The sequence below is a fragment of the Hylobates moloch genome, unplaced genomic scaffold, assembly GCF_009828535.3.
Source record: "Hylobates moloch isolate HMO894 unplaced genomic scaffold, HMol_V3 SCAFFOLD_10, whole genome shotgun sequence".
Lineage (NCBI taxonomy): Eukaryota > Metazoa > Chordata > Mammalia > Primates > Hylobatidae > Hylobates > Hylobates moloch.
The window spans coordinates 109,417,666-109,441,251 of NW_026652285.1; the positions used below are offsets into that span (position 1 = coordinate 109,417,666).

The 23,586-nt window shown below is 53.2% G+C and overlaps 1 protein-coding gene across 16 annotated transcripts in view; it reads right to left on the minus strand.

Moving 5' to 3' along the window:
• The window catches only part of EXD3 (exonuclease 3'-5' domain containing 3), a 110,418-nt gene that overhangs the window by 8,159 nt on the left and 78,673 nt on the right, over positions 1–23,586 (minus strand). For 15 of the 16 annotated variants that reach the window (XM_032165790.2, XM_058444771.1, XM_058444775.1 and 12 more), the window contains 2 exons: positions 8,099–8,152; positions 7,734–7,865 (listed from right to left, as the gene is read on the minus strand). In XM_032165790.2, the coding sequence (XP_032021681.1) occupies positions 7,734–7,865; positions 8,099–8,152 (186 nt within the window). Of the gene's footprint in view, positions 1–1,565; positions 2,010–7,733; positions 7,866–8,098; positions 8,153–23,586 lie in introns of those variants that run through there. The other variant, XM_058444780.1, reaches the window with a different exon arrangement.

Here is a 23,586-nt window from a genome sequence, read left to right on the forward strand (position 1 = left end):
GAGCCACCAGCCCTGCCTGGCCCATCGGGCTGCCCCCAAGCTTGCTTAGCGGGATGGGGGCTGGCGCCTGGCAGTGGGTCACCATGTGGCACCTTGCCCTCCTTGGCCCAGCACCCCTCTGCACAGGTCACCCCAGACCGGGTTCCCGTGAGGGATCTCAGCCTTTCCCTGGGCACCCCCCGACCGGGCTTTCAGGCCTGGGCCCTGAAGGAAGGCTGCCCCACCCTGTGCCCCCCAACCTTGGTGTCCAGGCCTGGGGCTTGGCTGCCTTTGCCCATCTCCTCCCAGCCTGCACCCCCACCACCACCGCCCGAGAGACCACGCGTGTGGGCCTGACCTGCTGGCAGCTCTGAAGCCTGTGGCCCCAGCCCCGGGTGTCCGGCACCCCTCAGGGTGTGGCCCCTGTTCCAGCAGACTTGGGGGCCCCCGGTTGACCCCGTCCAGGAGGCTGGGGGTGAGCCACAGGGCCTGGGCAGGAGGCCGAGGCTCCGGCACTGGGTCTCCCACTCACATGGGATGGTCAGCCCCCACCCCGGGGGAGGGGGGCAGCAGGACACAAAGCCCCGTAGTGTGAATTTCAGATAAAGTGCAGGGCACGTTTTTATATGAAAAAATGATCGTTTTCTGAAATTCTCGTTAGCAAGCGCCTGTGTTTGTCAGATTCCCCGGCCTGCCCTGGGCAGGCAGGAGGAATACAAACAGGGTCAGGAGCCCCAGACCCTACTCCTCGCCCAGACCCGGGCCGCTCCCACCTGCCTTGGGTCAAACCAAACAGAAGCCGGGCCACACAGGCTCCCAACACGGTGCCCTGGGCCTCGGGCTCCCTCCAGGCGCTCCGGGGCGCCCCCACACCGTCCCCATCTCCGGGGATGGCAGCTCCTCTCTTCCCCTCGCTGTGGCCCCCTCCTGTCTCTGAGCCTCCCAAGGAGAGTCCCCCTTCTCCCCCTCCCCGGGGCTCCAGAGCTTCCCCTCCCCCCTCGCCCCCCAGCTCTCGTTCCCTCCCCCGGCCCCCCCCCAGCCTCGGCGGGGCGCGGGGCGCGGCGCGCTGGCTTTCCCAGACGGGGGAGGGGCGGCGGCCGTGAGAACCCGCCGGGCCGGGCCGCGTGGGAAAGTGGGAGGAGGGGCGGCGGAGGGCGGGGCGCGCCTGGGAACGGCCCCCGCCCCCGCGGCCGGCCTTTGAAACGGCCACTCAGGGCGCCCGGCGGAGATTCAAAAGCAAACGGCCGCCCGCCCGCGGCCTTCCCGCGCCGGCCTGGGGGACCCCGCCCGCCCGTCCAGGGTCGCAGGGGTGTGTGTAGGGGGCCGAGACCCCTCCTTCCCAGGGGCCGCGGGGTCGCTGGGGGACTGGGCTCCCCGCCCACAGAGGCGGGTAGCCCGCGCGCCCCGGGCGTGCCCATTCCAACCAATGGGGCCGGTCCCGCCAGCAGGTGGCAGGCCCTGAACCCGCCCCAAGCAGCCCTGGGCCGACCCTCGCAGCTCCCAGTGCCCGGGAGACAGGGCCCCGAGTACTCCCTCCAAGAGCGGTGATGGTCCCGCCATCGACTGGGGGACTTCCTGGAGGAGGCGACATCTAAGCTGGGGCCTGGCAGGCCAGAGGGAGACGGAGGCTGCTCTGGGCTGCAGGGACCGGGCGACAGCAGAGTGGGACGAGGGCCCCGGGCTGGGCAGGGCAGAGCCGCTGGGGGCTGAGTCTAAGAGGAGGCCGCGGTGGGAGCCGCGTGGGCTGCTGGAGCCCGGGAGCCACGCCCCGCACAGGGGCCTGCGCGTGACGGGCCTGCCTGGATGGAAGGGGAGTGGCCCATTCAGCCCACCTTGCTCTGGTCCTTCCAGGGGAGCTCGATGTGGGAGGGGCACATTGTGGGATCTTCAGAGGAGTGGGGAGCTGGGCAGGGACCCCTTCTCCTCTCCCCACCTCAGCAAACCCATGTCATGAGGCACAGGGGTGCAGGGGGCAGCTCTCCTGCTCAGCCTGACAGGGCGGCCCAGGTCATTCTCTGAGCGTAGCGGGCCTGGAGGAGTGGGAAAGGAAGGGTCAGGAGACCCCAGCCGGCCTGTGAGGAGGCTGAGGCTCAGGAGAGGCAGCCCTGCCTCTGCAGCTGTGGGCAGGGGAGGCAGCCCCAGGAGCGCACCTGCCAGCCCACCCGGGGCCTCTCCTGTTGGGTGGGCAAAACGTGGCGACCTGACACAGACCCTACCTTGTCACCCTCAGGAGCTCCCCAGGACTCCCTTCCTTGAACCTGGCCATGGCCAGTCCCTCCTGCGTGCACCCCTGGCACCCCGAGGCCAGCCTGCCCACCCCATCCATCCAGGCTGAGTAGAGAGTGGGGCTGCAGGAGCCAGGCCCTGGGGCCACCTGAGGAGGGGCGGTGGGCCTCGGCATGCTGCATGGCCCTCTGGTCCTCAGGCACTACCTCAGGAACCTGTGGTCCCCAGGCCGGTGGGTCCAGATCCTCCATCCCCAGGGGCCACCTGGTGGGAACCCAGGCTGGGCTCTGGCTGAGACCCACAGCTTTTCTGGAAGGCTGCTAGGAAAGGGGGGACAAGGGGGCAGTGGGGCCTTCTGGAGGGTCCCCAGCCCAGAAGGCTGTGGGGAGGTGGTGTGGGTGGCCTCCTGGGGAACCACCTGGACCCCTGGCTGACCACCCTCCTGTCAGCCCTGGGGGCTGCCCTAAGCCCCCTCAGGTGCCGCCCTAAGCCCCCTCAGGTGCCATCACCCCCTCTTTGTCCCCAGCCTGGGTGTTGTGCTAGGCCCACCCGCTGCTGAAACTTGCCCTGCAGTTCCATGCCCTGGCTGGAGGGCCCGTCTTCCTCCAGAGCTCTGGGGCTGGGCCCCTCCCGCCACCTTGGGAGCAGGGAGGAGGTCCTTCTGTACCCCACGTGCCTGTGTGACATGGGGGTGCCGAGCGTGGGAATGGGGTCTGGGCTGAGGCGGACAGAGCCTGGGAGGGGTGGGGTCTGTGACTGCTGCACCTCTTCCTGTCTGTCCCTCTGTCCATCAACTGAGCACAGAGAATGAGAGGTCTCCAGGCCCACGGCAGGAGTGGGCGGGGGCCCCCAGGCTGGATCTTGGGTCTGGGCTCTGAAGCCCCTGTCCACGGCAGGCTCCAGGTGCCGAGTGCGAACGCCGGGGGCAGCTGTCCTGGAGCCCACTCTGTCCCCTCCTCGAGAACCCCCTCTTGGACCCCTGTCCGCTGGGCTGGGGTCCACCACCCTCCCGAGGGTCCCTGCCCAGCCCCGCAGGGCATCCCAGGCGCCCATGAGCTGGGCCCCGGCTGCCGGCACCCCCCTCATCCCCCCCATAATGGCCGGCTCTGCCCGGGAGCCCTTGGAGGCAGGGTCACCACAGCCTCCTGGGATGCCCGCTTCCAAGGGGCTGACGCCACTGTTTCATGACGTGTCCCCGTGGGGGCTGCAGCCCGCTCCCCAACCATGCTGGGGGGTTGGGGACTGGGGACAGTAAAAATAGACGGTATGCCTGGCCATGTCAGGGGTTCATGGTAAGGGTTTTTTTTAAGCTTGAGCTTCTTTGATAAAATATTTTCCCATGGTAGACGGCACTGGGAATGTTCCCCACCCCCACCCTGCCCCAGAGGGCACGGCCCCGCCCTCTACGTGAGACCCACAGCCCCTGTGGCTTCTGTGGGTGGGCCACTGGGCCATCCTCGCTCGAGGGGAGACCCTCCCTGCCTGGCTCAGGGGCACACGTGGACAGATGCTACCAGAAAGCCAGCACCAGCAACCCCAGCGCCCAGGGGTCCCACTGCTCAGGGTCCCTGGTGAGTGGTGGGTCCGGCGGTGGTCACAGACCCCTGGCCAGGTCCCTGGCCCAGCTTTGGGCTCAGCCATGAGCGCCGTTGCTCACTCCCTGCTGTGTGCCCACCGTACCACCCAGAGAGCACCCCAGCCTTGCTCTGGGAACCCTGCACATTGAGTGGGCTTTCCCTCCGGGAACGGCACCAAAATAGCAGAAGGAAGAAGAAAATGGAAACTCAGCCCGTCGGCAGGCGCTCTCCAGGGAGGTGGCCAGCTCTGGCCGGAGCTAGGGGACAGCGGAGGCTGTGAGCCTCAGATCCTGTGACCAAGCCCAGAGCCAGGCCCCGTGGGCAGCTCCAGGGCGGAGGGCCGATCTCTCCTGCTGCGTCAGCCTGAGCGTGCCGCTCTCTGCTGGCTGGTGATGGCCAGCAGCCCTCTGGTGTCCAGATGAGTCGTAGCCAGCCCAGCCCTGCACTGTGGCCACGGGAGCGGGGCTGGGGTCTGCAGCTGCGTGGAGCTGGGCCTGCATGGTCCCTGGGCCCGGCCTCCATTGTTTTGCCCGTGCCCACCTCTTTGGCCCTGAGGATGGGCCTCTCTTCACGTCTGGGGTAGGGATGGGGCAGCCAGTGTGTGGGGTGGCCAATCAGTGGTGTTCCCAGCTGCCTGCTCAGGCCAAGCTCCCAGGGTTCAGCTGGGAGCACTGAGGCTGCAATGCTGCTGGAGTGGGTGGTGGGAACGTGGCCTGAGCCTGCCCAGCCCTAGGAAGAACTTTCTAAAGCACATGGCTATCACTGATGTGTGGCTTGGGGCCCTGGCCCTCCAGGCCCTGAGCACCTCTCGGGACTCCAGAGCCAAGGAGGCAGGTGTGCACGTGGGACCCTGGGCTGCGGGCATTGGGCCACCAGCCGGCTGAGACACTTGTACAAAGCAAGCTCCATTGTCCCACCTGGTGACCTGGAAGGCTGGCTTCAAATGTAGACATCTCCGTTTCTCAGAGACCCCTTTCTTGCCCTCCTGGCCCCATCGCACTGGCCCCGAGGGACTCTTGTGCACATGGGGGGCCCTCTCCCAACAGCTCTCTGTCACCTGCCCAAGGGTATCCTGCTGGGGCTCAGCAGGGTCCCCAGCCCCGACAAAGGCCTCCCTCCCACCTGGGCTCCCACCTGAGGCCTCATGTGGCCCACACACGTGGGGCTCTGCATGGGCCAGCACCCGCTCCTGCCTGCCCTGCACCAGGGGGTTTGGGTTCTGGTGTGGCTGCCAGCATGTGCTCTGCTCCCAGGCCGGGGCGTGCACGAGGAACGCATGGTTCCCTCCTCACCACGCACCACCCAGCATCTGTGGGATATGCACACAGAGAGATGCATGTGTCCGCAAGGCCCCTGGCCAGGCAGTCCGTGGGGTGAAGGCAGCCCACCCACCCCTTCCCCACGTCCTGCCCCCACATGGAGGGGCTGGCAGAGGTGGCAGGTCGCTGCCTGGGGCTGCAGCCAGGGCCCAGGGTACCCTCCAGGCCAAATTCCCCGCTGGCTGTTTGCAGTCTCTCAGACCCAGATGCTCCTTCCCTCACTGCCTTGGTCCTGGACAGCTGGCGCTGCCCTCTCCAGCCTGGACATTTGCTGGCCCCCAATGGGGGTGCGGCTCTGGCCTTAGCCCCTCCCAGGCCTGCTCTACCTGGGGCAGCCTGGGGGTTGCAGGGTGCGGGTGGCAGAGTGGCATCGGCAGCATGGAGATGCCAGTAGCCAGCAAAGAGGCAGGGTGGACGTGGGTCAGGGCGGCCCCCACTGTTCAGCCCCCGCTGCCCCCATCCCATCCACTCAGCCAGGCCAAAGTCCGCCCTTCTGCCCTTCTGCCTCACACCCTGGACAACCTTCTCCACGCAGGGCTTGGCGGCCCCTCCATGCCTGGCCTGGGTCCTCAGGGGTGCTCCCAGCACCCGGCTGCCCAGGGATCCAGCAGGGGTTTCCTCCCAGCTACCCAACTTCCTGTTTTCTCAAGAAAATGCAGCAGCCGATTCTGAACAGCTCATTAACATGCCTCCCCAGGCGTCCCGGACATCCTGGGGTCTTTACAGCACTTGCCGGCCTGAGCACAGACAAAGAGAGGCAGCGGATGCGGTTCCTGCCGGCCCTGGAGCCCAAGGCTGCAGGAGAGGCCCCTGGAGCACACTTCCTTGCCACCTGAGGCAGAGGCCGCGGTCCCCGCAGGGCAGTGGGGTCAGAGGGTCAGACTGCACCCCCAGGTCAGGGGCAGTGGGAGGTCCAGGGGCCTGTGTGTTCAGGTGCCTGACTGGCTGCGGATCGGAGTCGGAGCTTTCCCTCTTTCCTTCCTGCTTCAATCCCCGCCAGGCCCAGCCTGCGGCTGTGGGGACAGAAGGGCGGTGGCAGGAGGCCCAGGCCTGCATCTGTTTCTGCTCAGCCAGGTGGGTGCCCCTGAGGGCCATGGAGTGGAGCTGAGCTCAGGGCCCCTCCCTGCCCAGCCCAGGCACCAGCAGGGACCCTGACAGTGGCCTCCATGAGGGGATCTCCCTCCATGAGGGGGTCCCAAAACTTCCCCCAAAACTGGGCTTGGGAGGCTGGGATTACTCACACCTGTCATCCCAGCACTTTGGGTGGCTGAGGCAGGTGGATCACCTGAGGTCAGGAGTTCAAGACCAGCCTGAACAACATGGTGAAACCCTGTCTCTACTACAAATACAAAAATTAGCCGCCCGTGGTTGTGGGCACTTGTAATCCCAGCTACTCAGGAGCCTGACGTGGGAGAATCGCTTGAACCTGGGAGGTGGAGGTTGCAGTGAGTTGAGATTACATCACTACACTCCAGCATGGGTGATGGAGTGAGACTCCGTCCCCCCCAAAAAACCCCAGGAAACAAAACTGGGCTTGGTGGAGCAGCCCCGACCTGCTGTTCCAGGCAGAATATTGACGTGGCCCTAACTCCGGAACGTTCTGGAAGCAGCCCATACCCTCCACCGGGAGCTGCCGAGAGCCAGAACAGCCCACAGTCCCCCTGCTTCCGTGTCGCCCACGGAGACCCCGGCGCCTGGCGTGGAGGGTAAAAGGCGGCATCAACTCCCCCCAGCCTGGCCATGCCCAGGTGCCCAGTAGGCTCAAGCCAGTCGGTGTGGGGCATGGCAAGCTTGGACAGTGCAGCCCTGGGCAGGTGGCTCAGCCCAGTCCCCCACTGGGGACAGGAGAGGAGGGAGAGAGGTGAGTTGGGCTTTGGTGGCCCCCACCAGCCTCCTCTACGGATCTCCACCGAGGTGCAGCAGTTCCCACTCAGGGGTTCTGTTGCCCAGACCTTGCTGGACGTCACCAAGCACACGCAGGCTGTCCTGCGTGTTGCCTTTGGAAAGTGGGACCCACCCAGCCTGAAGGAACTTCCACAATTTCCCTCGATTCCTTCCAGAAGCCCCATGGGAGCCAGAGGGAATTCCCCGAATCCGAACCAATGCGTGATTGGAGCTGTCCCCGTGGCCATGCCAGCCTGCACTAGGGATGCTCTGCCGACGCCTCACCCCGGACCCACAAGGGATGCTCGGCCGACGCTCCACCCCGGACCCACGAGGGATGTTCTGCCGATGCCTCACCCAAGACCCACGAGGGATGCTATGCCGACTCCTCACCCCGGACCCACGAGGGTTGCTCTGCCGACGCCTCACCCCGGACCAGGGATGCTCTGTGGACACCCCAACCCAGACCCACAAGGGATGCTCTGCCGACGCCTCACCCCGGACCCACGAGGGATGCTCTGCGGACACCCCACTCTGGACCACAGCAGCCCCCCAAAGCATGTGGGTGTCTGGGTGGGGGTGGGAGCAAGAGGGTTGCTGCTTGCCATGGCTCCTGTGAGCAGAGCAGAGGGCGTGGCGGGTGCCTCTGCCGTCCACCACTGTCCAGGGTGGGGCCCACCTCCCTGGACACCCCCGTAGCTCCAGATCTCGTGCCAGCCCTAGGTAGGATGGGGTACACAGGACCCACCTGGCAGCGGCTGAAGATGTCTGCGTGGGTGACGCGCACGTTGAAATGCTTGAGCACAGCCTTGGCCTGCTGCTGGGCCTTCAGGGAGCAGTCGACCGAGAGGCAGCGCCCAGCACCAACCTGGGCCCGGAGCTGCAAAGACATGGCTCGGCTACTGAGGGGCAGTGCAGAGCCCAGCACCTGCCCAGGCCCAGCCCACCTCCGCCAGCATGGGGCAGGAGCCTTCTCTCGGCCCACCAGGGGTACAGCAGAGGTGCTGGGGGTTGGCCCCACAGCAAGCTGACCCTGAGATGGGGGTGGCCGAGGGGCTGGGGGCTTGGGAAGATGGGGCTCAGGCCCACTGAGCTCATCTGTGGGACACTCACCTTGTGGAATGGCTGCCCCGACGTCAGGATGATCCTCCCCTCCTGCCTGGCAACCTGTGTGAGAGGGGCGACCAGCGGGTAAGGGGGCAGCTCCACGCTCCTGGACTGGGCCACCTCTGCTCGCCGCCCCCTAGCTCCCCGGATCCTGGCCCTGCCTCAGGCCCCTTTTGTCCTCCAGGGTGGCCTCTGCCTGGGGTCTGGGTGGTGAGGAGCCCTCTGCCGGGTCCTGGATGTCACCTCATTGTATAGATTTAATCTTGGCACCACGCAAACATTTTTTTTCATAATTACAAACAAAATTGAATTTAAAAAGCAATCCCTCAAAAGCAGAAGAAAATGAAATACATAAAACATACACAGAGGTATTCCAAGAGACTGTAGAAATTTGAAAACACAGTAACTTGCCCCTAGCTCGTAGGGAGCCAACTACACATCCAAAATGAAGCAAACCCTGCAGTGACGTTGCTCTGGGTGACAGTGTTGACACAGCTCCTCCAAAGCTTTGTATGAACTGTGGCATGAAACAGATGGATCATTTTGCTGATTTTGTGAGTATGAGAGTTTTTAGCTGACAAAGGAGATATAAAATTAAAATTAAGGATATTAAGCTTACAAGAAAACTCCAGATCTGAATAGAAAGCTTCAGTATGAATTTCTGATGTATGTTATATATATTTTTAAAAGCGTATTTCCGCACAGTCCACTGCAAAGGCCTACAGACAAGACCCGATCCCATCGCTGGGAGTGCCCTGTACCCAAAACTGGTTTCTACATACATTTTACACTAAAAGGAACCTGAGCTTTTTGGAGAAATGACTGATTCCAGATCTAAGGTAGAAATGCAGACAGTGAGGCTGGAGCATCTAGACCCTGCAGAAAGCAACGGTGAAGAGCCAAGTGTCACATCCGAGGACTCAGGAGCCAGCGGGGCTCCCACACCACAGGGAGGCAACATGCCAGCCAGGGAACAGGTGTGGAGGAGGACACGGGACACCTTTCTATGCATTCAGAGTGGTTCCTTAAAATCATTAGTTAACTTTTTTTTTTTTTTTTGAGATGGAGTCTCGCTCCGTCACCCAGGCTGGAGTGCAGTGGCACAATCTCGGCTCACTGCAAGCTCCACCTCCTGGGTTCAAGCGATTCTCGTGCCTCAGCCTCCCAAGTAGCTGGGACTACAGGCGTGCACCAGCACATCCAGCTAATTTTTGTATTTTTAGTAGAGACGGGGTTTCTCCATTGTGGCCAGACTGGTCTCAAACTCCTGACCTCAGGTGATCTGTCTGCCTTGGCCTGCTAAAGTGCTGGGATTACAGGTGTGAACCACCACGCCCGGCCAAATCATTAGTTATCTTTAAGAGTGCAAGACCAACTCAAAAACATCAGAGCTAATACTATAAAACTCTTAGAAGAGGCCGGGCAAGGTGGCTTGTGCCTGTAATCCCAGCACTTTGGGAGGCTGTGATGGGTAGATCGCTTGAGTCCAGGAGTTCTAGACCAGCCTGGGCAACATAGCAAAAGCCCATCTCTACAAAAAATAAAAAAACTAGCCAGGCGTGCCTAAGTCCCAGCTACTTAGGAGGTCAATGTGGGATGATTGCCTGAGCCAGGAGGTCAAGGCTGCAGTGGGCCGTGTTTGTGCCACCAGACTCCAGCCTGGGCTACAAAGTGAGACCCTGTTTCAAAAAAAAAAAAAAAAGACTCTTAGAAGAAGACACAGGGGACACTTCCTGGTGCTGTATTTGGCCAGGATTTCTTTGATATGACACCGCAGCAAAGGCAGCAAAAGAAACACTGGAGCAACTGGACCCTCATTACAGTGAAATGTACACGTAGGACACTCTGGAGGAATAAAACACCTCAGGGTGGAGACGTCGGTATTTGCAAATCACGTATCTGACCAGGGGTTGATATCCAGAATATAGGAGGAACCCTATAATTCAACAACAGAAAAGCAAATAATCCACTTTAAAAATTGAAGGGCAGGGCGCGGTGGCTCACGCCTGTAATCCCAACACTTTGGGAGGCTGAGGCGGGAGGATGGCCTGAGCCTGGGAGGCTGAGGCTGCTGTGAGCTGTGATCGTGCCACTGCACTCCAGCCTGGGTAACAAAGTTAGACCTTATCTCAAAAAGAAAAAAAAAAGTTGGCAAAGGACTTAAATGGACACTTCTTCAAAGATACACGCGTGGCCAATAAGCACATGAAACGATGCCCAACATCATTCGTCATTAGCGAAATGCAGATAAAAACCACAGTGAGACATCACATCCATTAGGGTGGCTTTTATAAAAAAAAAAAGGGAAATAAATGTTGGTGGGATGTGGATAAACTGAACTCTGATGCGTCACTGGTGGGAAGGCAAATGGTGTGGCCGCTGTGGAAAACAGTGTGACGGTTCCTCAAGAAGTTAAACACAGAGTCAGTAGAGGATTCAGCAGTTTCACCTTTAGCTGTATATGCAAAAGAACTGAAAGCAGGAACTCAAGCACATCCTCATACATCAGTGTGCGTAGCAGCCACATTCAGAATAACCAGAAGAGAGAGGCAACCCAGGGGCCCAGCCACAGACGAATGGAAACAAAACGGGTCCGTCCTGCAACGGAATGACGGAACGTCATCCAGCCTCAGAAAGGAAGGACGTTCAGGCCGGGCGCGGTGGCTCACGCCTGTAATCCCAGCACTTTGGGAGGCTGAGGCAGGTGGATCATGAGGTCAGGAGATCGAGACCATCCTGGCTAACACAGTGAAACCCCGTCTCTACTAAAAATGCAAAAAAATTAGCCGGGCGTGGTTGTGGGCACCTGTAGTCCCAGCTACTCGGGAGGCTGAGGCAGCAGCAGAATGGTGTGAACTTAGGAGGTGGAGCTTGCAGTGAGCTGAGATCGTGCCACTGCACTCCAGCCTGGGCAACAGAGCAAGACTCTGTCTCAAAAAAAAAAGAAAAAAAAAAGGAAGGACGTTCTGACACAGGCTACGTCGTGGATAAACCCTTACGACACGCCGAGTGGAAGATGCCAGACACAAACGGGCGGATACTATATGATTCCACATCTATGAGGTACCTAGGACAGGTCAATTCATAGAGGCAGAAAGTGGAACAGTGGCCACCAGGGCTAGAAGGAGGGGAGGGGAGATAACTATTGGTACGGAGTCTTTTCTTTTTTTTTTTGAGACGGAGTCTCGCTCGGTTGCCCAGGCTGGAGTGCAGTGGCGTGATCTTGGCTCACCGCAAGCTCTGCCTCCCGGGTTCACGCCATTCTTCTGCCTCAGCCTCCTGAGTAGCTGGGACTACAGGCGTGCACCACCACACCACGCTGATATTTTGTATTTTTAACAGAGACAGGGTTTCACCATGTTAGCCAGGATGGTCTCGATCTCCTGACCTCGTGATCCACCCGCCTCGGCCTCCCAAAGTGCTGGGATTACAGGCGTGAGCCACCACGCCCGGCTGGTATGGAGTCTTTGGGATGCTACCAAGTTCTGGAAAGGGGTGGTGGTGATGGATATGTGATATAGTGAATGTGCTAATGCCATGGAATTGTAAACTTAGAAATGGTTAAAATGGTCAATTTTGTGTTATGTATGTTTTACCACAAAAAAGGAAGAAATAAAGGAACACAGAAAGTAGTTACTTCGTGGTGATAACAAATATACACCCAAATGATGAGTAAAAACAACTAATACACACCCATACGATGAGTAAAAACAATTAACATACACTCGTATGATGAGCAAAAACAACTAATATACACCCATACGATGAGTTAAAACAACTAATATACACCCATACGATGAGTTAAAACAACTAATATACACCCATACGATGAGTAAAAACAACGAATATACACCCATACGATGAGTAAAAACAACTAATATACACCCATATGATGAGCAAAAACAACTAATATACACCCATACGATGAGTTAAAACAACTAATATACACCCATACGATGAGTTAAAACAACTAATATACACCCATACGATGAGTTAAAACAACTAATATACACCCATACGATGAGTTAAAACAACTAATATACACCCATATGATGAGCAAAAACAACTAATATACACCCATACGATGAATAAAAACAAAAGTAAAAACAAACATAAGTGGTAAGTAAAGTAAATATACGGGAAAAAAAACAGAGGAAACGGGTCAAAAGGAAGAAACAGACTAGTTATACAGGAACTACACAGGGCCATACGCGGCTACACAGGAACTACACGGGGGCTACGTGGGAACTACAGAGGGGCCACAGAGGGACTACAGCGGGGCTACACAGGAGCTACATGGGGCCACACGGGGCCACACAAGAGCTACATGGGGCCACACGGGGCCACACAGGAGCTACACAGGAGCTACACAGGACTGATGGCGGACTTCTCGAGGGCAACAATGGAGCCAAAAGGTAGTGGAGGGTTTTCAAAGTTCTGTGGAGCTACAAGTATAAACCCAGCAACACTCTCCTTCAAGAAAGAGGAAACAGCTTTTTAGAAAGGAAAAATGGCCCCAATTAAAGAACAAGGAAAATTCATCATTAACAAGGAGTTTGTCGTTTCCCAGAGGAAGGTCTGCCATGCAACAAACGGTCCACACATCGTCAACACTAAAATATGTCGAGACCATAAAACAAACAGGATAATAATGTCTAATTTTCAGAATTAAGAAAGACAGCATCGTGTTAACTTTCTAGAAGATGACAGCAGGTAAGGTAAGAAAGACAAGTCGACCCTGCAAACGGAATCCAACAGCACATTAAAGCAATAATTCACCATGATCGAGTGAGTTTCATCCCAGGGATTCAGGGGGGTTCAACATGTGCAAGTCAGTAAGTTTGATTCATCACATAAACAGAATTAAAAAGAAAAACTACATGATCATCTCAATAGATGCATAAAAAGCATTTGACAAAATCTAGCATTGTTTTATGACAAAAGTCCTCAACCAACTACGCTTAGAAGGAACACACCTCAAAATAATAAAAGCCATATATGACAAACCCGCAGCCAACATCCTACTAAATAGGGAAAAGTGGAAACAGTCCCCTGAGAACTGGAACAAGACAAGGATGCCCTCTCACCCTCACCCTCACCCTCTCCCTCCCACCCTCTCCCTCCCACCCTCACCCTCACCCTCGCCCTCCCACCCTCGCCCTCCCACCCTCTCCCTCCCACCCTCACCCTCCCACCCTCGCCCTCCCACCCAACACAGTACTCAAAGTCCTGACCAGAACTGTCAGGAAAGACAAAGAAAGAGAGGGCATCCAAATGGGAAAACAAGCAGTCAGACTATCTCTGCCAATGTTATGACTGTATACCTCGAAAACCCTAAAGCCTCCTCCAAAAGACTCCTTGGTTTGACAAATGAATTCAGTAAAGTCTCAGGTTACAAAATAAATGTGCACAAATCAGTAGCACAACGACCAAGCTGAGAAGGAAACCAAGAACTCGGGTCGGGTGCAGTGGCTCACGCCTGTAATCCCAGCACTTTGGGAGGCCGAGGCAGGTGGATCACAAGGTCAAGAGATTGAGACCAGCCTGGCCAACATGGTGAAACCCCATCTCTACTAAAATACAAAAAATTGGCCGGGCGCGGTGGCTCACGCTTGTAATCCCAGCACTTTGGGAGGCCGAGGCGGGCGGATCACGAGGTCGGGAGATCGAGACCACGGTGAAACCCCGTCTCTACTAAAAATACAAAAAATTAGCCGGGCGTGGTGGCGGGCGCCTGTAGTCCCAGCTACTCGGAGAGGCTGAGGCAGGAGAATGGCATGAACCCGGGAGGCGGAGCTTGCAGTGAGCCGAGATTGCGCCACTGCACTCCAGCCTGGGCGATAGAGCGAGACTCCGTCTCAAAAAACAAACAAACAAACAAAAAATTACCGGGCGTGGTGGTGCGCGCCTGTAGTCCCAGCTACTTGGGAGGCTGAGGCAGGGGAATCCCTTCGACCTGGGAGGCGAAGGTTCCAGTGAGCCGAGACTGTAAAAGGATACATGGTATTGGCCGGGCACAGTGGTTCACGCCTGTAATCCCAGCACTTTGGGAGGCCGAGGCGGGCAGATCACAAGGTCAGGAGATCGAGAGCATCCTGGCTAAAACAGTGAAACCCCGTCTCTACTAAAAAATACAAAAAACTAGCCGTGCGTGGGAGGCTGAGGCAGGAGAATCCCTTGAACCCGGGAGGCGGAGCTTGCAGTGAGCCAAGATTGTGCCACTGCACTCCAGCCTGGCGACAGACTGAGACTCTGTCTGTCAAAAAACAAAAAACAAATCTGGAGGCATCACATTACCCAACTTCAAATTATACTTGTGAGGGTTTATATTGAGTGTCAACTGGATTGAAGGATGCACAGTATGGATCCTGGATGTGTCTGTGGGGGTGTTGCCAAAGGGAATTCACATTTGAGTGAATCCATGGACGGGGAGAGGCAGGCCCACCCTGAGCGGGCACCATCTCATCAGCTGCCAGCACGGCTAGGATAAAGCACGCAGGAGAAGATGGAGGAGCGGACATGCTGAGGCTTCCCGCCCCATCTTTCTCTCGTGCTGGATGCTTCCTGTCCGCGAACATCAGACTCCAAATTCCTCAGCTTTTGGACTTTTACACGTACACCAAGTTTGCCAGGGGCTCTCCGGCCTTTGGCCGCAGGCTGAAGGCTGCACTGCCGGCTTCCCTGCTTTTGAGGTTTTGGGACTTGGACGGATCCACCACTGGCGTCCTGGCTCCTTAACTTGCAGACGGCCTATTGTGAGACTTTACCTTGTGATCCTGTGAGTCAACTCTCCTTAATAAACTTCTTTTCGTGTGCACATCTATCCTAGCAGTTCTGTCCCTCTTGAGAACCCTGACTGACAATACACTACAACGCTCTGCGGTATAATTTGAAGGTGTCCCCGCCCAGATCTCATCCTGAAATGCAAGCCCCGGTGTTGGAGGTGGGGCCTGGCCTGGAGGGAGGCGACTGGATCATGGGGTAGGATTTCTCAGGAGTGGTTTAGCACCGTCCCGCTTGGTCCTGTCCTCTCCTGGTCGTTTGAAAGTGCGTGGCACGTCCCCTCTTTCTCTCTCACTCCTGCTCTCACCATGTGACATGCAAGCTCCTGCTTTGCTTTCTGCCAGGACTAGATTTCCCAGAGGCTCCCCAGAAGCAGCTGCCAGTGATATGGTCCCTGTACAGCCCCCAGAACCATACGCCAATTGAACCTCTTTTCTTATAAGTTACCCAGTCCCAGGTATTTCTTTTGTTCTTTTCTTTTTTTTTTTTTTTTTTGAGACAGAGTCTCACTCTGTCACCCAGGCTGGAGTACAGTGCAGTGACATGATCTCAGCTCACTGCAACCTCTGCCTTCCAGGTTCAAGTGATTCTCCTGCCTCAGCCTCCTGAGTAGCTGGGATTACAGGCGCCCGCCACCACGCCCGGCTAATTTTTTTTTTTTTTTTGAGATGGAGTCTCGCTCTGTCGCCAGGCTGGAGTGCAATGGTGTGATCCTGGCTCACTGCAATCTCTACCTCCTGGGTTCAAGCGATTCCCCTGCCTCAGCCCCCCGAGTAGCTGGGACTACAGGCACACACCACCACGCCTGGCTAATTTTTTGTATTTTAGTGGAGATGGGGTTTCACCATGTTGGCCAGGCTGGTCTCGAACGCCCGACCTCAGGTAATCCGCCCGCCTCTGCCTCTCAAAGTCCTGCGATTACAGGCGTGAACCACTGCAACCAGCCTCAGGTATTCCTTTATAGCAATGTGAGAAGGGACTAATACAATATAGTTACCAAAACAGGATAGTACTGGTATAAAAGTAGATACATAGACCAATGGGATGGAATAGAGAATCCAGAAATAAAGCCAAATACTTACAATCAACTGATCTTTGACAAAGTATAAATAAACATACATTAGAGAAAAAGCCACCCTATCTAATAAGCGGTGCTGGGAAAACTGGCTACCCACATGTAGGAGAATGAAACTGGATCCCTATCTCTCACCATATACAAAACCCAACTCAAGATGAATGAAAGACTTAAATCTGAGACCCGAACCATAAACATTCTAGAAGGAAATCTAGGAAAGCTCTTCTGCACATTGGCTTAAGCAAACAATTTTGACTAGAACCACAAAAGCAAATGCAACAAAAACAAAAATAAATAAATGCGACCTAATTCAACTAAAAAGCTTCTGCACAGCAAAAGAAATAATCATCAGAGAAAACTAACAGCCCACAAGGCCGGTGGCTCATGCCTGTAATCCCAGCACTTTGGGAGGCTGAGGCGGGCAGATCACGAGGTCAGGAGATTGAGACCATCCTGGCTAACACGGTGAAACCCCGTCTCTACTAAAAATACAAAAAATTAGCCGGGTGTGGTGGCGCGTGCCTGTAATCCCAGCTACTCCGGAGGCTGAGGCAGGAGAATCGCTTGAATCTGGGAGGTAGAGGTTGCAGTGAGCAGAGATCGCACCACTGCACTCCAGCCTGGGCCACAGAGCGAGACTGTGTCTCAAAAGGAAAAATAAATAAATAAAACAAAATAAAAACAAACAGCCCACAGAATGGAAGAAAATATTTGCAAACTATGCATCTAACGAAGAGGTAATATCAAGAATCTACAAGGAACTCAAACAAATCCACAAGAAAAAAAACAAAGAATCCCATCAAAAAGTGGGCAAATGACACATGAATAGACACGTCTCAAAAGAAGATATGCAGATACGCAGCAAACATGAAAAAGCACTCAACATCATGAATCATCAGGGAAGTGCAAATTAAAACCACAATGAGATACCACCTTGCCCTAGCCAGAATAGACATTATTAAAATGTAAAAAAGACCGGGTGTGAGGCCGGGCGCGGTGGCTCACGCTTGTAATCCCAGCACTTTGGGAGGCCGAGGCGGGCGGATCACGAGGTCAGGAGATCGAGACCATGGTGAAACCCCGTCTCTACTAAAAATACAAAAAATTAGCTGGGCGTGGTGGTGGGCGCCTGTAGTCCCAGCTACTCAGAGAGGCTGAGGCAGGAGAATGGCGTGAACCTGGGAGGTGGAGCTTGCAGTGAGCCGAGATACTGCACTCCAGCCTGGGTGACAGACCGAGACTCCGTCTCCAAAAAAAAAAAAAAAAAAAGACCAGGTGTGGTGGCTCATGCCTGTAATCCCAGCACTTTGGGAGGCCAAGGCGGGTGGATCACGAGGTCAGGAGTTCGAGACCAGCCTGCCCAACATGGTGAAATCCGGTCTCTGCTAAAAATACAAAAAATTAGTCAGGCATGGTGGCAGGTGCCTGTAGTCCCAGCTACTCAGGAGGCTGAGGCAGAAGAATCACTTGAACCCGGGAGGCGGAGGCTGCAGTGAGCCAAGATCGCGCCATTGCACTCCAGCCTGGTGACAGAGCTACACTTCATCTCAAAATAAATACATAAATAAATAAATAAATAAACAAATTAGTACAACATCTATGAAAACAACATGGAGATTTCTCAAAGAACTAAAAGCAGATCTACCATGTGCTCCAGCAGTCCCACTACTGAGTATCTACCCAGAGGAAAAGAAGTCATTGTATCAGAAAGACACCTGCACACATATGTTTGTCACAGCACAATTCACAATTGCAAAGACATGGAACTAACCTAAGTATCCATCAACCAATGAGTGGATTAAAAAATGTGGTATATGTATACCATGGAATACTACTCAGCCATAAAAAAGAACAAAATAACGTCTCTGCAGCAACTTGAATGGATCTGGAGGCCATTATTCTAAATAAAGTAACTCAGGAATGGAAAACCAAATACTGCATGTTCTCACTTATAAGTGGGAACTAACCTATGGGTACACAAAGGCATGCGGAGTGATATAATGGACACTGGAGGCTGAGAGGTGGGGAGGGCAGGAGGAGGAGTAAGGGATAAAAAAGCGACATACTGGGTACAATATATACTATTTGGGTGACAGTGCAGTAACGTATCAGACTTCATCATTATACAATTCATCCATGTAACCAAATGCCACTTGTACCCCAAAAGCTATTGAAATACATGAAACATAAATTGATGTAAGATCCCTGACTTAACTGTAACTTTAGATATCATTAACTCAAATATACGTGTTAACATTTCTCAGCCATGCGTGGTGGCTCACGCCTGTAATCCCAGCACTTTGGCAGGCTGAAGCAGGTGGATTACTTGAGGTCAGGAGATCGACACCAGCCTGGCCAACATGGCGAAACCTCATCTCTACTAAAAATACAAACATTAGCTGGGAGTGGTGCTGGGTGCCTGTAGTCCCAGCTACTCAAAAAGCTGAGGCAGAATTGCTTGAACCTGGGAGGCGGAGCTTGCAGTGAGCCGAGATTGTGCCACTGCACTCCAGCCTGGGTGACAAAGCGAGACTCCGCCTAAAAAAAAAAAAAAAAAAAAATTCTAGGGCAATCCCTACAAAGAAATAAATCCATAGCAAAATATGCATATTTTAAGAAAACAAGGAAAGCAATAGCAATAGAATTTACAGCTTTCAAATTGATTGAAGGAAAAATAGAGTGAAGGTAAAAAAGCTAAAAGCATGAAAAAAAGAAGAGGAAAAAGAATAGAAAAACTTGTACAAATAGAAAGCACAAATTAAGATAGTATGACTAAACCCAAATCCTATCAATACTTACAATAAATGTGAAAGGACTAAACTAATAAGTTAAAAGGCAAAGACTGTCAGACTAGATTTAAAAAAAAAACCCAACTAGAAACAGTTTACAAGAAACACACCTACTATATAAAAGAAGGTTGAAAGTTAAAGGATGAAAAAGTGCTTTACTAGTACTAACCAAAGAATAATGGAGAAATGGTATTAATGTTAGTTAAAATATATTTTATAGCAAAGAGCATTACTGGAGTCAAAGAGGTTCACCACATAATTATAAAAGATTTCACACAACAGAAAGATATAAGAATTCTAATAATAATATGTATATGCACCTACTAACATAACTTTAAAACATATAAGGCAAACACTGACATAACTGCATGGAAAATTTGACAAATGCACCATCACAGGAACCCTCAGTATGTCTCTCTCGGTAGAATCAGGCAGAAAAGTAAATAGCATAAAGATGATTTAGGCTGGGTGTGGTGGCTCACGCCTATAATCCCAGCAGTTTGGGAGGCCAAGGCGGGCAGATCACAAGGTCAGGAGTTCGAGACCAGCCTGGCCAATATTGTGAAACCCCATCTCTACTAAAAATACAAAAATTAGCCGGGTGTGGTGGCAGGCGCCTGTAGTCCCAGCTACTTGGGAGGCTGAGGCAGGAGAATTGCTTGAACCCGGGAGGCGGAGCTTGCAGTGAGCCGAGATTATGCCACTGCACTCCAGCCTGGGCGACAGAGAGAGATTTCTTCTCGAAAAATAAAAATAAAAAAAAATAAAGATGTTTTGAACACACATTTGGCAAGCTGGATCAACTGACTGAGTGTGTGTATATGTTGGGGTGTAGGTGGAGTGGGAGGGAGAGAGGGGGAGAGAGATGAGCATGACTGGAAGGGAATACCATTTATCTTTTTTTTTTTGAGACGGAGTCTCGCTCTGTCGCCCAGGCTGGAGTGCAGTGGCATGATCTCGGCTCACTGCAAGCTCCACCTCCCGGGTTCACGCCATTCTCCTGCCTCAGCCTCCTGAGTAGCTGGGACTACAGGCGCCCGCCACCGCGCCCGGCTAATTTTTTGAATTTTTAGTACAGACAGGGTTTCACGGTGTTAGCCAGGATGGTCTCGATCTCCTGACCTTGTGATCCACCCGCCTCGGCCTCCCAAAGTGCTGGGATTACAGGCGTGCGCCACCGTGCCCGGCCAGTACCATGTATCCTTTTACAGTCCATGTGGATCATTTATAAAAAGGATCATCTACTCGGCTACAAAGCAAATCTTAAGATTTCCAAAATTGGAAATATACAGACTATGTTCCTGAAGTTAGATTAGAAATCATTTTTAAGAAGATAACTAAAAAGTCCCAAGATCCAAGCTTTCTAAAATTGAAAAACAGCCTTCTAAAGGACGAAGTCAAATAAGCAATCATAATTGATATTCAAACGTTATTAGAACTAAAAACAATGAAAACGCTGTATATCAAAACTGATAGAGCGCAGTGAAAACAATACTTTGAGAAAAACTTATGGCCTTAAATATTTATATCATAAAATACAAGAGTCAGAAAATTAAAGAGCTAACCAACGCCACTTGGAAACAAACCCAAGAAAGGAAAAGGAAGGAAATTATAAAGATAAGAACAGAAACTGATGAGATAGACAACAAAATGCAATAGAAAGACTCAACAAAGCCAAATACTGCTTATTTTAAAAGGCAGTAAGTTGGCTGGGCGCGGTGGCTCACGCCTGTAATCCCAGCACTTTGGGAGGCTGAGGCGGGCGGATCACGAGGTCAGGAGATCGAGACCATCCTGGCGAACACGGTGAAACCCCGTCTGTACTAAAAATACAAAAAATTAGCCGGGCGAGGTGGCAGGCGCCTGTAGTCCCAGCTACGCGGGAGGCTGAGGCAGGAGAATGGCGTGAACCCGGGAGGCGGAGCCTGCAGTGAGCCGAGATCGCGCCATTGCACTCCAGCCTGGGTGAAAGAGCGAGACTCCGTCTCAAAAAAAAAAAAAAAGAATTTAACCCAGGAAAGAAAGATTAGTCCCAAATTCAAAAAGTTTATAATGTCATTCATCACATTTACAGATTAAAGGAAAAATAACCCTATGAGTATCTGAAAAGCTGCTGGGAAAGCGTTAGGTAGGTCGAATTCAATATTCATTCATAACAAAAACCAACAGCCAATGTGGAATTGTGGAGGAACTGCCTCAGCCTGGTACAGAATATCGAGCAACCACCATACTTCATGTTAAAACATTCCTTTCTAAATCAGAAACAAGACAAGGATGGCTACCAACGGCATTTCTATTCAACACTGTCTTAGAGATCTTGATTAATGAAATGAGATAAGGAAGGAAAAGATATAAGGATTGGAAAAGAAGAAATAAAACCCTCATAGTTTGCAGATGATGTGTACAAACAGAACCCCAGATAACTGACAAGCAATTCAGTAAGATTCAGGGGCATTTAGCAAGTTTTCTGGACAGAAGACTGATGCATCAAGAGCAACCACAGTCCATGTATCAGCAGAAAATAAAACCCACATGATTTATAAAAGCAACAAAAATCTAAAGTTCCTGGGATGAAATCTAACAAAAGACATGCAGGATCTTTATGGAGGTTATTAAATGTGTTTGAAAGAGGCCAGGCGTGGTGACTCACACCTGTAATCTCAGCACTTTGGGAGGCTGAGGTGGGCGGATCATGAGGTCAGGAGTTTAAGACCAGCCTGGCCAACATGATGAAACCTCATCTCTACTAAAAATACAAAAATTAGCTGGGTGTAGCGGTGCGTGCCTGTAATCCCAGCAACTCAGGAGGCTGAGGCAGGAGAATCACTTGAACCCGGGAGGCAGAGGTTGCAGTGAGCCGAGATCGCGCCACTGCACTCCAGCCTGGGCAACACAGTGACTCCATCTCAAAAAAAAAAAAAAAAAGAAAAAAAGAAAGAGTTAAATATTCATGAATAGAAGACTCAATATCTTTTTTTTTTTTTTTAAATGAGATCTTGCTGTGTTGCCCAGGCTGGAGTGCAGTGGCATGATCATGGCTCACTGTGTAGCCTCAATCTCATGGGTTCAAGTGATCCTCCCACCTCAGTCCCCCAGGTGGCCAGGACCACAGGTGTGCACCACCATGCCTGGCTATTTTTTTTTAAGAAACAATGTCTCACTATGTTACCAGGCTGGTCTCAAACTCCTGGGCTCAAGCAATTTTCCTGCCTTGGCCTCCCAAAGTGCTGAAATTATAGGTGAGGCCACTGCACCTGCCTCAATATCTTAAATATGTCATTTTCCCCTAAATTGGTTTACAGAGTCAATGCAGTTCCAAGCAAAACCGAATTGGTGAGCTGTTTCTAAACCTATATAGAAAGGACAAAGGACTGAAGGAGAAGAACAAGGTAGATGCTCACCCTACCAGATACGAAGATGAGTGATAACGCTAGAGGAATTAAGACATCGTGGCATCATGTAAAAACTCAAGGCCAGGCCGGGCGCGGTGGCTCACACCCGTAATCCCAGCACTTTGGGAGGCTGAAGCAGGAGGATCGCTCGAGGCCGGGAGTTCAAGACCAGCCTAGACAACATAGCGAGATCCTGTCTCCACGAAACATTTTAAAAATTAGCTGGGTGTGGTAGCCTGTGCCTGTGTTCCTGGCTACTCGGGAGGCTGAGTTGGGAGGCTCACTTAAGCCTAGGATTTTGAGGCTGCAGTCAGCTATGATCACACCACTACACTCTAGCCAGACAGAATGAGACCCTGTCTCTTAAAAAAAGAAAGCAAAAGACTGGACCAGGCATGTGTTAAGGGTCCCCAAGATCATCCTCAGGTGATTCCGTGTTACTCACAGGACTCAGTACACAGTCACACTCTGGCTAAGACTCATTACGGTGAATAGTACACAGCAATGTCAGCAAAGGGAAAAGGCACGTGGGGCCTCGGGCACCCAGGAGCCGTCTCCCAGGGGAGTCAGAGGAAACAGGGCTCAGGCACCCAGGAGCCCTCGCCCAGGGGCATCCTGTATGATGTGCTTAACTTCTGCATAAGTTGTAATGACATTTGTGAAGTGTTGTCTATCTGAGAAGTTCAGTAGGGATTCATCGCCTGAGGTTTTTACTGGGGGTGGTCACACTGATACCCTCTTCCTGGCATATACCAAAATTCCAGAGTCCTAGGAGGAAAGTGGTGTCCAGCATAAACCACGTTATTTGTAAAGATTAGGAACCGCAAACCACCTTCGTCATCAGGGAAGGTTTATATCAGTCAGGGAACTGTTTCCCAGCCGAGTTCCCAGCCTTGCAGCCAGGCCTTTCTTAGGGCAGCAGTGGCAGCCACAAGACGTTCCACAGAACAGAAAGTGCAAATAGCTAGGGAACATATGGAAAGATACTCAACTTCATCAAGAATCAGAGAAGGGGCCGGGTGCAGTGGCTCACACCTGTAATCCCAGTACTTTGGGAGGCCGAGGCAGGTGGATTACGAGGTCAGGAGATCAAGACCATCCCAGCCAACATGGTGAAACCCTGTCTCTACTAAAAATATAAAAATTAGCTGGACATGGTGGTGGGTGCCTGTAATCCCAGCTACTGGGGAGCCTGAGGCAGGAGAATCGCTTGAATCCGGGAGGCGGAGGTTGCAGTGAGCCAAGATAGCACCACTGCGCTCCAGCCTGGGCGACAGAGTAAGACTCCGTTTCAAACAAACAAACAAAAGAATCAGAGAAAAGCAAGTTCAAAGACAATGAAATATAACTTTACACGGACAGGACTGGCCAAGTGGACAAAGTTTAATAACATCAGTTGTGAATTTAACTTCTGTTGTAATTCAGCTGCTCACAGGATTAAATTCTAGTAAAATT